Source organism: Pongo abelii, chromosome 20 (assembly GCF_028885655.2).
Source record: "Pongo abelii isolate AG06213 chromosome 20, NHGRI_mPonAbe1-v2.0_pri, whole genome shotgun sequence".
NCBI lineage: Eukaryota > Metazoa > Chordata > Mammalia > Primates > Hominidae > Pongo > Pongo abelii.
The window spans coordinates 40,126,320-40,140,351 of record NC_072005.2 but is presented as its reverse complement, the minus strand read 5'-3'; the positions used below and the strand labels follow the sequence as shown (position 1 = coordinate 40,140,351).

Here is a 14,032-nt window from a genome sequence, read left to right as displayed (position 1 = left end):
ACAGGCACATGCAGGGATGCACACAGCTACATGAGTAGTACTCATTACATAGTGTTCATCATTTAGGATTCATTTCAAAAATCACATCCAGCTAAGACTGCTCTGATCTCTTACAGTATGTTGTTTCTTGGTTATGTCCTCATAGCACTTGTAAACCATTACTTCAAATTTATTTGCTATCCATCTTTCTTGTCAGATAACATCCCTGTGAGAAAAAGATCAGATTTGTTTTGTTCATTATTACAATGGTTATCAAAATGTGCTTTCTGGACAAACAGTGTGTCACCTAAGAACACATGAAAAATGCAAATTCAAATCAACTCATACAGAAACTCTAAGATTCAGACTTAGCAATCTGTGCTTTAACAAGCCCTCTTACTGATTTTGACACACCACTAAAGCTCAGAACTACTGGATTCCTGTATCCCATCCCTGTGTAATAATACACGAGTGATGCTCAGTAAATTTTCTTGAAATGTATTTGATTAAGCCTACTGGAAATTGACTGAATAATCCTCATCAAAATACTGCTATTCTTAGTACAAAGGGCAGGTCATTTTTCTCTAGGTTTGCTAGTCTCCCACTAAAGGCTATGCTAAGGCTAATCTTATTGAAATTTTTTTTTTTTACAAGAAATAGTCACAGTGAAAGAGTTGGTGATATACACAATTATTTTATTAGATGCCAAAACTTTTATTAACATCACTTTATTTCTTTTGCAGCTTTAATTTTCAATATTATAACACTTACTGGCTCCTTGGGGGACTAAATATCTTCACATGCCCACTAGCTAAAAAGAATTTCTAAGTATAACTCAACTGAAATTGCAAGCTACTGCTCTGAGAAATGCATATTTTATTATAATGTTTATTTGCTCTCCTGTAGAATCCAGTTTACAAGTAGCATGACTGCAAAGATTTACACATAACTCCTAAATCCTTCAGGTTGTTCTACCATTAATCTTCTGATGTGTAGCAAGATAAACACTCTTAGTGAACACGTTACTACATCTCTTAAATGAGATTTCTCTCCATTTTGAGTTCTCTGCTGTAGAATAAGGGATACACTTGGAACTAAAGACTTCCCTCAATTTCTAAATTTTCTACATCCATACAGCTTCTCTCCTGTAGGAGTTTGTAAAAGATTCCTATTGCCTATAGTCTTTCCCACATTTGCTACATGTACAGGGTTTATCCTAGTGTGAGTATACTTACGTCAATTAAGGGATTAATACTGACAAAGGCTTTCCCACATTTATGGTCTTCATCTGATTTCTCTACAGTATAAAGTCTAATAAACAAACTGGCCTGCATCTTTGCTAAAAAGTCTTCCTATATTCACCACATTCATACATTCCCCAGTATAAATTTTTCTAATGTTAAATAAGGGAGAATCTAGGAATGAAATTTACCATGATAAACACTGCTTCATATAGTTTCTCTTCTGTAAGATTTCTCACATGTATAGTGATTCATATGGTCTAAAGGCTTTTCCACACTTACCACACTATTGGGTTTCTCTCCATTATGTACTCTTTGATGGGCAGTAAGATTTGAGCCTTTGCTAAAAGCTTTCCCACACTCATTACATTTATATGGCTTTTCTCCAGTATGAATTCTCTGATGTACAGTAAGGTTTGAACTACAGCTGAAGGTCTTCCCACATTTAATACATTCATAAGGTTTCTCTCCAGTATGAATTCTGTGATGTTGAAGCAGGGATGACCTATGACTGAAGGCTTTCCCACATATACTGCATTCATACGGTTTCAATCTAATGTGATTTCTCAAATGCATATTCAGTGATTCAAGCTGGTTGAAGGATTTCCTGCATTTCTGACATTCAAAGGGTTTTTCTTCAGTATGAATACTCTGATGCTGAACAAGAAATGAGAGGCTACTAAAGACTTTCAGGCATTTGTTGCATTCATATTGTTTCTCCATAGTGTGAATTCTTTGATGTCGAGTAAGGTGTGAGCTACAGCAGAAAGCTTTCCCACATTCTCTGCATTCATAAGGCTTCTCTCCAGTATGGATTTTCTGATGGTGAATGAGAGATGACGTATGAATGAAGGCCTTTCCACATATACGACACTCATAGAGTTTTTCTTGAGTATGAATTCTTAGATGTTCAATAAGATGGGACACACGACTAAAAGACTTTCCACAGTTCATACATTCATATGGTTTCTCTCCAGTGTGAGTGCTCTGATGGTTAGTAAGTGATGAGACATGGCTAAAGGCCTTCCCACATTCAATACATTTGTAAGGTTTCTCTCCACTATGGCTTATCAGATGTCGTGTAAGGGATGAGCCATGGCTAAACGTCTTCCCACATTCACGACATTCATAGGGCTTCTCTCCTGTATGAATTCTCCAATGGCGATTGAGGATTGACTGTTTGCCAAAGGCTTTCCCACATTCACTGCATGTGTAGATTTTCTCTCTATTACAAGTCTGGGGAAGGGCAAGAGATTTGCCCTGGCTGAAGGCTGCCCCACTTTTATTAGAATTCAAAAGTTTCTTTCCACCGTTGACTTTCTCATTTTTTATAACTGACTTTTTTGGTAAGTTCTTCTTTAATATATCATATTTGTATGAATTCCCTTCAGCAGAAATTTTTTGTGGTTCAGAAAGAGTAGACTTTGAATGAAAGGTGCTTCTAAATATATTGTATTTGTAAACACTGTCTGCAATGGGGCTTTCTCTAGAGGTGAGAATTGCTGGTCTGAAATGATCTACCTGACTTCCATGCTTCCCTTCCAACTTCTCTGTATATTCCAAATTCTTCTTAGAATTTGAAAATTCATAACTTTGTTTTACAACTTTTTCTATTATTACTGTTTGGGGTGAATCTTCATCATAAATATCCTTCTTTGTTGATAATTCCTTGTTTTCCCATCTTGATTCCCAATCTGAAATACATCAAGAAAGCAAAGCACTGCTTTTTTTTTTTTTTTTTTTTTTTTTTAATTCTTGAAAAGAAACTTCTACAGTGGAATTAGGAGAATTGGATTAGAAATGAAGCCCCAGAAAACACATAGTTCTGACAACTCAAATATTTCAATGATTTCTGAACAGTGCTCAAATGGAGCAGATAATACAAAGTTCACAGAAGTGGGAACACAGTGTGATAATGGAAATGGGAAAAATATATGTAATGGATGAAATAGTATGGAAAAAAAGGAAATTATCAGAAATAAAATGTGGAAGGCATTCTGGATTCCAAGCCATCATTTTGTGCCTATATTCATGTACGAAAGATTGCATTTTGTCTCATAGCCTTTTTCTCCAACATTCAATTAATCTCAATTTGCTGCCAGATTAACATGCTTAAAATACAGAATTGATATTACTAAACAGTTGCAGTAAAAACACAATAATCTAAATGCTCTTTATAGCTGACAAAGATTTAGGCTTTCTGAGGTTATGAAGAAACTGTTTGAATCATGTCATTTACTGGAAATTAGAAAATATTATTCCTAGAAACATATTTATATATGTTCGTTTTTTCCTCTAATATGTTCATATTTCATCTACAATGCTCAGCTTTAGAAAAGTGATTTCCCGTCTAATTGACAGCTTTTCTTAGCCTAAAACTATCAGTATGTTTTTCTTCAAGTAGATTTAAGAAAGAATAATTTGCCTTACTGTCATGAATACAGTAACAATTGAATTATTATGAAGGCAAAAACCTCTAACCTTGATTAGATGACATGAGTGATACAGATAATAATTTGGGATAGAGGAACAATTGTTTTGAAAATCTAAGCTAAATATCCCACAATTTTTCATTTCTATCTGAGATCTTTGAAGACAGTATACCTAAAATGCCTCCGCACTCATTATAAACTCACTATAAAGAGTTTGGGACCCTTTTTAAACAAAATCTTCCTTTGTTTCGTTCACCATGACTCACCTGGAATCATACCTTTTGACAGTTTTTTCTCCATCATCCAGGGCTCTTTTCCATCCTCCAATAACATGATCACATGTGGCTTAGTTACGGAAAGACCTGCTTACAGGAAGAATGTAGAATTGTTTAAGCCATGGTCCTCTATTATGAGAGGCCATCACAAGAGGGACCACAGGAAGGGATGAAGGGTCTTCATTGAAATGGAAAGATAAACTTCAGGCAGGGCACAACGGAGCTGCACATTTCCTTGGGAACATGCTACAGAAATTCAGCCATTTACTTAGGAGTGTCTCCAGCAATTCAGGGTGGCAAAAGAAAGGTGTCCCCTATTGGAGTGGAAGGGGTGATATCCTTACCTACAGAGACAAGGTTCTCATAATTCTGGACCATCACATCCTTGTATAAGTCCCTCTGAGCAGAATTGAGCCATCCCCACTCTTCATGAGAGAAGTCTATAGCCACATCACTAAATGTCACCTGAAATAGCAAATATATTTAGGCTCAGCCATTGCCCAGGCCTCTTCTGTCACTGAAGGGTAAAATTAGCCTGGTTGTGGGAGAAATGGAACAAGATTCAGGAGTTGTGGCAATGATTTGGAATGTGATCTCAGTTAAGTAATAATAGGACAGTTATGTAGTTTGAATTATTGTACAATAAGGGGGACAGTTATGTGCTTAGAATTATTATACAATAAGGGTGAGAAACAAATACGAGAGCTTTGCTTCAGTAGAGTTAATTTTGCTAAAAGTTACAGAAATAGACGAATTTTTAAAAATGAGCATTTGACATTTGACAGCACAGAGTCAAGTATTTAGTTATATCTTTTACAGCTTAAGTGCTAGGTAAGTAATTAAAAAATGAGGGTAAAGCAATTGTCTCTCAAATGGGATACTCAGGATGATCCACTAAGGCTCAAAAAAATGGGCAGCTGGGTGTGGTGGCTCACACCTGTAATCCCAACTACCCTGGGAGGCTGAGGCAGGAGAATGGCTTGAACCCAAGAGGCAGAGGTTGCACCACTGCACTCCAGCCTGGGTAATAGAACAAGACTCTGTCTCAAAAAAAAAAAAAAAAAAAAAAAAAAAAACCTTTATATTAAAGACTGATAGACATACACTGTTATGGTTTGATTGTGACCCCCAAAACGCATGTATTGAATTTAATCGCCATTGTAACAGTTTTGAGAGGTGAGACCTTAGGAGATGATTAGGCCTTGAGGGCTCTGCCCTCATGAATGGATTAATGTCATCATCATTAGGAGTGACTTCCTTATTTAAAAAATGAGTTTGGGCCCCTTTTTGGTTCTCTCTCTTCTCTTCGCCTTTCCACCATAAAAGGACACAGCAAGAAGGCCCTTGCTGGATGCCTGCCCCTTGATCTTGGACTTCCCAGGCTCCAAAACCATGAGAAGTCAATTTATATTGTTCATAAATTACTCAGTCTGTGGTATTCTGTTATAGCAGCACCAATGGACTAAAATATACACATAACTGATTCATAAACAAAAAAGAAAAATATATTTATGGTGTATACTTAAACTTTGTACTGATAGACATTAAAATATGAGACCCCTGGGTGAAAAGACTGAAGGATGGTTTCATGCCATAGATCAGGGGTCCCTAAACCCCTGATGGTTAGGGCTACCTAACCACTGGTACCAGTCTGTGGCCTGTTAGAAATCAGGCCACAGAGCAAGAGATGAGTGGGAGGCAAATGACTATTATCACCTGAGCCCCGCCTCCTGTCAGATCAGCTATGGCATTAGACTCTCATAGGAGCACAATCCCTACTGTGAAGTGCGCATGCAAGGGATCAAGGTTGCACGCCCCTTATGTGAATTGAACTAATGCCTGATCATCTGAGGTGGAACAGTTTCATTCCCAAACCACCACCTCCCGCTTCTATGGAAAAACTGTCTTCCACAAAACCTATCCCTGGTGCCAAAAAGGTTGGGGACCACTGCCTTAGATAGTCCTTAAATAGGACCTGAAAGTAAAGGGAAAAAAATAAAGGGGTACATTTCAAAGAAAATACTCTAAGGAAATGTTCACAGATGTGGCTTAGAAATTCCTTTCAATAGTACTCATTTCACAATATTACTTTTTAGTAAAACTTTGGAAGCTTAAATATTCAATAATAATTTATTGGCTAGTCAAATTATAATATGTACAAAAAATACATCTATTTAATACAGCATTATTACTGTCTTTGATTTGGGAAACAGACTGCTTGCCTGTGGTAATTTTTTAGCTCTGAGAGTTAATTCAGCATTGTATTACATTATTTGGATATTTTGCATGCATGTTCACCAGTGATACTGGTCTTTGGTTTTAAAGGCAGAATTTACTTTTGCCAGGTGTTGGGAAAATAATTAAAATTCAAATATCCTGCCAATGGCAGAAAATCCTCTCCACAAATGTAGAAAAAGAAGAACACAGTTTTATTACTTAATAAGCATTAAATCAACTGTGGTGCACTTCACAGGCAATCCACTAATGAGATTAAAAGGACAGGAAGAAGTCTCATCCTTTTTATAGCCAACCAGATACAATCCAATACATACATTTTCCAAATAATCAAGTAAGACCTTACAGTTCAATTTGCTATACATAATTTATCCTAAATTCACCTGTTAATTGGAGTTGCCACTGTGTTAGTTAATTCCCTTTATCCCAAATCAAAAAAACATTTCTCATAGCTTTATGATGAACAGGTTATTACAAGTTAGAGCCAGGGATGCTTCCTTCTTCCCCTTCAGTTGCCTGGGCAGCCTGGGGTGTTCACTCATCTCTGTCCCCAAAAGAACACAGGCTATCTGTCCTAGCACTTATTTTAATTTCTTATGCTTTCTTACTTTTCTACCAGTGCTGCAATCCTCAATGCAGTAGCCACTAGGCAATTTGGCTACATATATTTAAACTAATTAAAATGTAAAAATAAAATAAGTAAAATTTAAAATTCAGTTTCTCAGTTGCTTAAGCCACAGTTCAAGTACTCAATAGTCATATGGGGCTGGTGGCTACTGTACTGACCAGTACACATGCAGAGCACTTCCACCACTGCAGAAAGTTCTCTGAGACAATACTGCACTAGATCATGAAGTCCTGTGTGTCAGTGTACACCGATATCCATGTACAACTTTTCCTAACAGATACTTCCTAAGTGTTTAGAAGATGAACCAATCAATGGTTTTGGCATTAGTTCACTTTAGCTGCTACTTTTTCCTTGCTCTGCCGCCAGGCTGGAGTACAGTGACATAATCATAGCTCACTGCAGCCTCACACCACAGGGTTCAAGAAATTTTCTCAACTCATCACCCTCCCGAATAGCTGGAAAAACAGGCATGTGCCACCACACCAGTTTTTCAATTCTAATTATCTAATTTCTCCAAGAAAACAGACTTCACCCAACATGTAAATCTGCTACTCACATCCTCTCCTGTGCAAGCTTCACCTTCCATGCCATGATTCTGCCCCACCAGTTCTTCATTACTCATCTTATTCACTCCACAATTACTTACTAAGCATCTATTTGGTGCCAGGTAACACTCTGGGTACTGAAGCTATAACAGACAACAAAAAAGAAAAAACATTCCTCCCACCAGGAACAGACAATGAGCACGTGCATATACTGAACATACAGTACATCAGCTAGTGAGTGTCACACGCCGTGGAAAACAAAGCAGTGATGGAGGAGTGGAAGCACTAGGCGAGGGAAGGTGACTGCAATTGCAAATAGGCATTCAGGGAAGCTTTTCTGAGAAAGTAACCACGGAACAAACACATGAAGAAGATAAGGATGCAAGCTTGTGTGTATGTGGGGGAAGAATATTCCACGTGGATGGCACAGCAACTGGTGACAGTGGCTAGAGCTCACAGGAATGAGGAGGCAGAGAACGAAGGTGGGATCAGGGAGGTAATGGCCTAATTGTACAAACAGGTCATTGCAGAAGTGACTCAGTTAGAGCTACTGAAAAATTTTAGGTTGAGGAATGACAGGAATTTGTATAACAATAGGATCACGGTGACAGCTGTACTGAGAACAGACTCATGAGGGTTAAGGGCAAATGCAGGGAATCCAGCTAGGAGGCTACCGCAATAATCCAGGTGGCTTTATTGCTATCACTACCGGGGTGGTAGTGGTGGTGGTAGTGCTGGGGTAACTAATGGTCAGATTCTGTATATGGTGTATAGCTTAGCTCCAACTAGAGGATCTGAATATAGTTATAAGTCAAAGGGAAGAATCAAGGATGACTGCAAACATCTCTTCATTTGAGACCGCATGGTACAGTTTTGACAACCATAAACCGAATAACCTTACATTCCAAAGCTGCATTGTGAATTACAGTTTTAAAATGTTGGCAAGACTAGAAAGTCTTCTAGCAGAAAACTGTAGAAAAGAGGAACACTGGGTGAGGAGGACAATACCTTGGAGCTCTCCTGTGGGCTCCATCCTTCCTATACTGAAAGGAACCATAGATCTAGTCCCTTAAATGGACTTGGTTAGGTGGGAACAGGCAGGAGAAGCAAAGCAAACACACAGTCCTGATAAAGTGTTTCAGGAAGATTTGCGGACACACCGACTTACCTGAGGCATTACTCTGCAATTTCCAGTGGCCAACAGAGTCCTCTTTCTAGGCTCTTATCTTGGAGATGGGCCGTGTCCTGAGGGCACAGAAGGTCAGGGAAAAGCAGTCATGAAAAATCAGGCTTACCTTGCGGCACCTGTGACACACCATAATGTAAAGGCACATTGGTAGTCACTCTCCGGGGTGCCAGTCTCTCCCTGGGAACTAACAGGGTGTTTCTCCCCAAGGGCTAACCATTTACCAGGTGCCATCTGACAGGAAAATCAATTACTCTGTAAATAAAAGCCTCATAAAACAACGGTAAAAATTTTATCAGCTCGTTCAATTCTTCATCACTATGCACGGTGGGCATTCACATTTTTCCAGATCTCTTTTTTAAAGGATGACAAAACTGAAATTTCAAGATACTGAACCCATTTGTTCAAGGTTACACAACTGCAAAGCGCCGGCTTCATGAGGACATAACCCAAAGACAACTGCGGTTGGCGTCTACTCACGCGCCCACTTCGCTCTCACAACAGCGCCAAGAGGTTGGCGCCGTCATCACCCCGTGTTTACATAGGAGGACACGAAGGCCAGGAAAAGCCAAGGCACCGGCGGGGGTCACACCGCGGGGCAGACCCAGGGCCTGAGCCCCGCCGCCGCCCCCGGGACTCACACCGGCCGGAGTCCTCAGCAGGGCCTCACAGTCCCCGCAGGCGCCCCGAGCCCGCACCTCCGCGGACCTGACGCCCCGCGTCGCTGGTGAGTGGGCAACGGCCGCCGACCTCCGGCAACGACACTGCCCAGAATCGTCCCTGAGCCGGGGAGTCGCCCTCAGACCTGAGGCTACCGCGGGACGGACCCAGTGCACCGCCCACGGCCGATCGACATTTCCCAGAATCATCCACGGAGGGGACAAAAGTTCCCGGCGCAACGAACCGCCAGTACCGGAAGACCACACTTCCCAGGAGTCTCTGCAGCCACGCGGACCTGGCGCGCCGCGGGCAAACCGATCTCGGTTTCCTAAGAAACTAAACCGCCTGGGGCTGTCTCCCAGAGCCGGCCAGTTAGGACCATGCGCGAAGTGTCCTGGGGCATACAGTCATCCTGTGGTGAAAGATACACCCCGGAACCAAGGGCCACTATCTACTTTTAAGAACAATGGCGCTGGGACCAAGAAACTACACTTCCCAGAAAACCGTGCGGCCGTGGCAAACTCTTCTGGGTCTAGCGTGCGCTCACACTAATGTTTCTCTCCGGGGACGTGGGCAGACCTTACTGGTACCACGCGAGCTCTCGCCTTTGCTAGCAAAAGAGTTCCTCTCTTCCCAAACCTTGCTGCTACGCTGTCCACCTTATATGGTCTTTGAGGTTTTTTTGGAATTCACTTTCTGGAGACTACAGCTCACAGAACGCCCTGGGCTGGACTGTGCCAGCTGTAGTTCGCGAACCAAGGACATTTCCTGGAAATGCATGCGGCCACGTATCTGTGACACAAATGGCAGTTCTCATGTGCGTTACGCCCCCTGGAAGGACTTGGAAATACGGAACTTGAGTGAGCACTGGGAGAACAGAGACCCTCATCCTGGGAGGAGTCACTCCTTCCGCAGTCATCAGAGCCTGACAACCCCTTCTCACCAGAGGCGCTTCTTAGACCCTGACCTTGCCTGGCTCACCCAAAGGGGCAATGGCGTTCTTTGTATGCAAGCCAGAGCAGTCTACTGTTGGTGTATATTTGAATTTTTTACTTTATTTTTAATATTTAAATTAAATTTTAATTTAATGCTGTCTCTGCCTCTGAGAGAAACAGGGAGAGATGGGGGAGGCCTGGAGTGGGGGCCATGCGGGGCAGGGACAGGGGACCCTTCCTCACTTTGCACAATCTGGGAACCCTCCCCAAGGGGAACAGCCAGCTGCAGTGGAAAAGCACTGGCCTACTGGGCTTCGACCTGGGGAGGAAGGCTGGGAGACCGCAGCTGAAAGATGTGGGCTCCAGGAGGGCCGCAGGGGGCCCAACAGCAGGGTCAGGGAGCAGAGGTCCACCCTCCCTCCATCTTCCTTCCTTCTCTGGCCCCCCGAGTACTGTCCCCCTCCCACGCCCACAGCTACAGGTGGAGCCGGCTTGTGGGGGTCCTCATAGGGCGAAGAGGGCCAGGAGGCTTCCTGAGGACCTGAGGCTCCTCTGGGCCTCCCAGGGCTGGGCCTGTGGTCTGATCTGCTTTGCTCTGGGAGGGACATGCTCAGTGGTGGGGTTTGTGTAGCTGTCACTCATTCACCTGTCTGTGCTCACCCACTCACCTGTCACTCCCATTGGCCCCCACCCAATACACATGTGGGTCCTCAAATGCCATGAGGGGTAGTTCCTGCATGTGTCACATACACCCATCCCCCCCACCACACTGCAGGTTACAGGATTGCCCCACAAGCACCACCATGCCTGCATGAGGTCACCTGGCACACAAGTATCCTCACCTGCATGACGTGACCAGATCATGCACTTTCTATGCCAGGACCAGGGCCAGGGCAAGCTTGCACCTTCAGCTTTGGGGACACTGGGGGTGGTGGTGGCTGGAGGCCAGGGAAGTCACCAGGCTAGAGACATCATCTACCTGCAGGAGAGAGTTGATATTAGACATCTCCCGTGCACCACTTTGAGCTATCTCAGCATCACCTGGGACAACGGCTAGCACTGGGACCAGCAGTTCCGTGTAGGCTTAGGAAGGGCCTCCCTTGCCATCACTGTGATCCAGGCTGCACGCCTTGTGACCAAGGGCTCTGGGCAGCAGATGCAGCCAGCCAGAGTGTGGGGGTGAGGGGCCTGGGCACAGGAGGGACACGAGGCCTTCCCTGCACCCCCATGGCCACCATTTCAGAGGGAGGACAGCAATTATTTGGGTTTGTCCTGTGAGTGGTGGCAGAGGGCAGGGCCCAGGGTACGTCCAGGGCCAGACAGGCATCCCATGCTACAGCCTGGGGGCCACGAAGGCACATGATGGGGCCGGTGTGAGGGCGTCCCCTGTGCCAAACACCTGGGCAGGAGGTGCCCTGGGGTCGGTGGGTGGGTCAGAGAGTTTGCAGGATTTCTGGTTTCTGTTGGAGTTGTGTGTCCTGGAGGATAGAGGGAAAAGAGAAAGGGTGGAGAGAAGGGGGAGATGGCCCCTGCTGCTTCCTGGCCTCTAAGTGGGGGTGATGGGTGGTAGGTGAGTGGCAGAGGGGTCAGCGGGAGCTTCAAGGCTGAGCCAAGGAAGCGGAGGCAGCAGGGATGCAGGCCTTGCCTGAGGCTTACTCGGGGCTGGGGCTTCTTAGGTGCCAGAGCCCTAGAGCTCCCGGACAGGGAGTCTGCAGGAACAGTGACACAGCACATGACACAGCACAACTCAACACAGCACAGCCTGGCACAGCAGAGCAGAGTGCTGTGCACTGGACTGCAGCAGAGCACGGAGGGTGATCTGTAGGGTCCCAGGAGTCATGGAGCAAACTGACGTGAGCCACGTCCCTCAGCCAAGGCACAGGCACCTGGCCTTGAGCCACCTACTTCCTTGTGACAGCCAGATGCCCTGGTGTCCCTGGGGCTGAGACAGGGCTGGGGCTGCTGTCCAAGGTGAGATCTGACTAATCCCCTGCCTCTAACCCTCAGTTGTTTTGGGAACTTGAGTATCTTCTAAGGGACCCAGTGGTGCTGATGGGATTTCTGGGCACCTCAACCAGGCCCCCTGCCCACCTGGCCACAATGGCTCCTACTCAAATCTGACCTTTGGGCTTGCATGGCCTCAGCTTACTGAGCCCTGTGGTTCTCTGCCAGGCACCGTTGGCCCTGGGCCAGGCTGACACCTGGAGAATGGCCTGTCCTCAAAGCCTGCACTCCTCCCAGCTCACCCGCTTTGCTTTTCTCCCACACTGGGAGGTGGGAGCCGGGTTGACACTGGAGGAGGAGCTCCCTCAACTCTGGCTTCACTTTAGAGTTTTGGGCAGGGTTTTGGGAGATGAGATTTCCTGGAGAGGGGCTGGAGCTCAAGAGCCTGCTGAGCGGGGAGTGGTCCCATAGCAGAGAGACCCATGGTGGAGGGATGGGGTGGGTGAGGAGGACAACCTGGCTGTGGAGGAGCTGGGGCAGGCAGGTTACACGGGTGCAGCTCACACTCCCTCCTTCTCCCTTTCCTTCTTTTCTGGATTCCTTTCATCCAGATTCAAAAGGATAGCTTTTGATATTTCACCATTAAATAGGAAGTTTAATTTAGGAGTTTTTGGTAGATGCTCTTTGTTAGATTAAGGATATATTATTCTATTTCTATTTTCTTTTCTTTCTTTCTTTCTTTCTTTCTTTTTTTTTTTTTTTTTTTTTTTTTTGAGACAGTCTCTCTCTGTCTCCTAGGCTGGAGTACAGTGGCACGATCTCAGCTCACTGCAACCTGTGCCTCTTGGGTTCAAGTGATTCTCCTGTCTTAGCCTGTGGAGTAGCTGGGACTATCATCGCACACCACCACACCCGGCTATTTTTTGTATTTTCAGTAGAGATGGGATTTCACCATGTTGGCCAGGCTGATCTCCAACTCCTGACCTCCAGCGATCCACCCACCTTGGCCTCCAAAAGTGCTGTGATTACAGGCATGAGCCACCGCACCTGACCTGAGAACATTTTTTAAACAAGGAAAGATGACAAATATTATAATAAATCTTATTTACTTTTAATGAAATGTGAATTTTTTTTCTTAGTTCTGTTAATGTTTTGAAGTATATCAAATGATTTTTTAATATGAAACCTGGCTTGCTTTTCTGGTATAGATCTGCCTTAATCAGCATGTAGTATTATTTTATATATAATCTCATTGACTTTGCCAATATCTTGTGTGGAAAATTTTGTCTATGTCCCCGAGTGGTTGGATTTCGCTGTCAGGATTATAGCAGCCTCATTAAATGAACTGAGGAATATAGTGCTGATTTCCATTTATTCTACGAGATCTAGCCTACCCTTTCCCCAACCTGCTCCATACACCAGAACATGGCCTTTTCTGGATTGCATCATTGGGCTACGTTGCCCTTTGTTTTTTGGGGTGTTGACACATTGGAGATATGGCAGGACATGGGAAGGAAGAAGAGAGTGAGATGAAGTGATTTGCCCCCAGCTGACTTCCCTTAGGGCTGCAGGTTGGCAGTGGCTGTGTCCCTCTACTGATGGCCAAAGGTCCCATGAGCTTGACCTCTCCTGCAGTTGCAGGTCTCACTGCATCCTTGGAACAGCTCCTTTTCTTTGTCTCCCTTTGGGTATTTTGCTTTTTCTAGCCTTGGATTTTTTTTTTTCTCCTCTGTCGCCCAGGCTTGAGTGCAGTGGCATGATCTTGATTCACTGCAATCTCCACCTCCCGGGTTCAAGCAATTCTCCTATCTCAGCCTCCTGAGTAGCTGGGACTATAGGCACCCACCAACAAGCCCAGCTAATTTTTGTATTTTTAGGACAGGGTTTCACCGTATCTAACTAATATGGTCTCGAACTCCTGATCTCAGGTGATCTGCCCTCCTCGGCCTCCCAAAGTGCTGGGATTACAGAT

The 14,032-nt window shown here is 44.2% G+C and overlaps 2 protein-coding genes across 12 annotated transcripts in view; one reads left to right on the top strand and one right to left on the bottom strand.

The window, feature by feature from the left end:
• Nucleotides 1–14,032, top strand: part of SCGB2B2 (secretoglobin family 2B member 2) — a 178,987-nt gene that overhangs the window by 7,867 nt on the left and 157,088 nt on the right. The gene's annotated exons all lie outside the window — the stretch shown is intronic.
• ZNF181 (zinc finger protein 181) lies at nucleotides 654–10,268 on the bottom strand. Of its 11 annotated transcripts, none has more exons than XM_009232410.4 (6): nucleotides 9,163–10,268; nucleotides 8,504–8,580; nucleotides 7,347–7,478; nucleotides 4,272–4,392; nucleotides 3,919–4,017; nucleotides 654–2,914 (listed from the first exon to the last, which is right to left on the bottom strand). In XM_009232410.4, exons 2-6 carry the CDS (start codon nucleotides 8,510–8,512, stop codon nucleotides 1,428–1,430), a joined length of 1,848 nt encoding a protein of 615 aa, XP_009230685.3. In that variant the 5' UTR covers nucleotides 8,513–8,580; nucleotides 9,163–10,268; the 3' UTR covers nucleotides 654–1,427.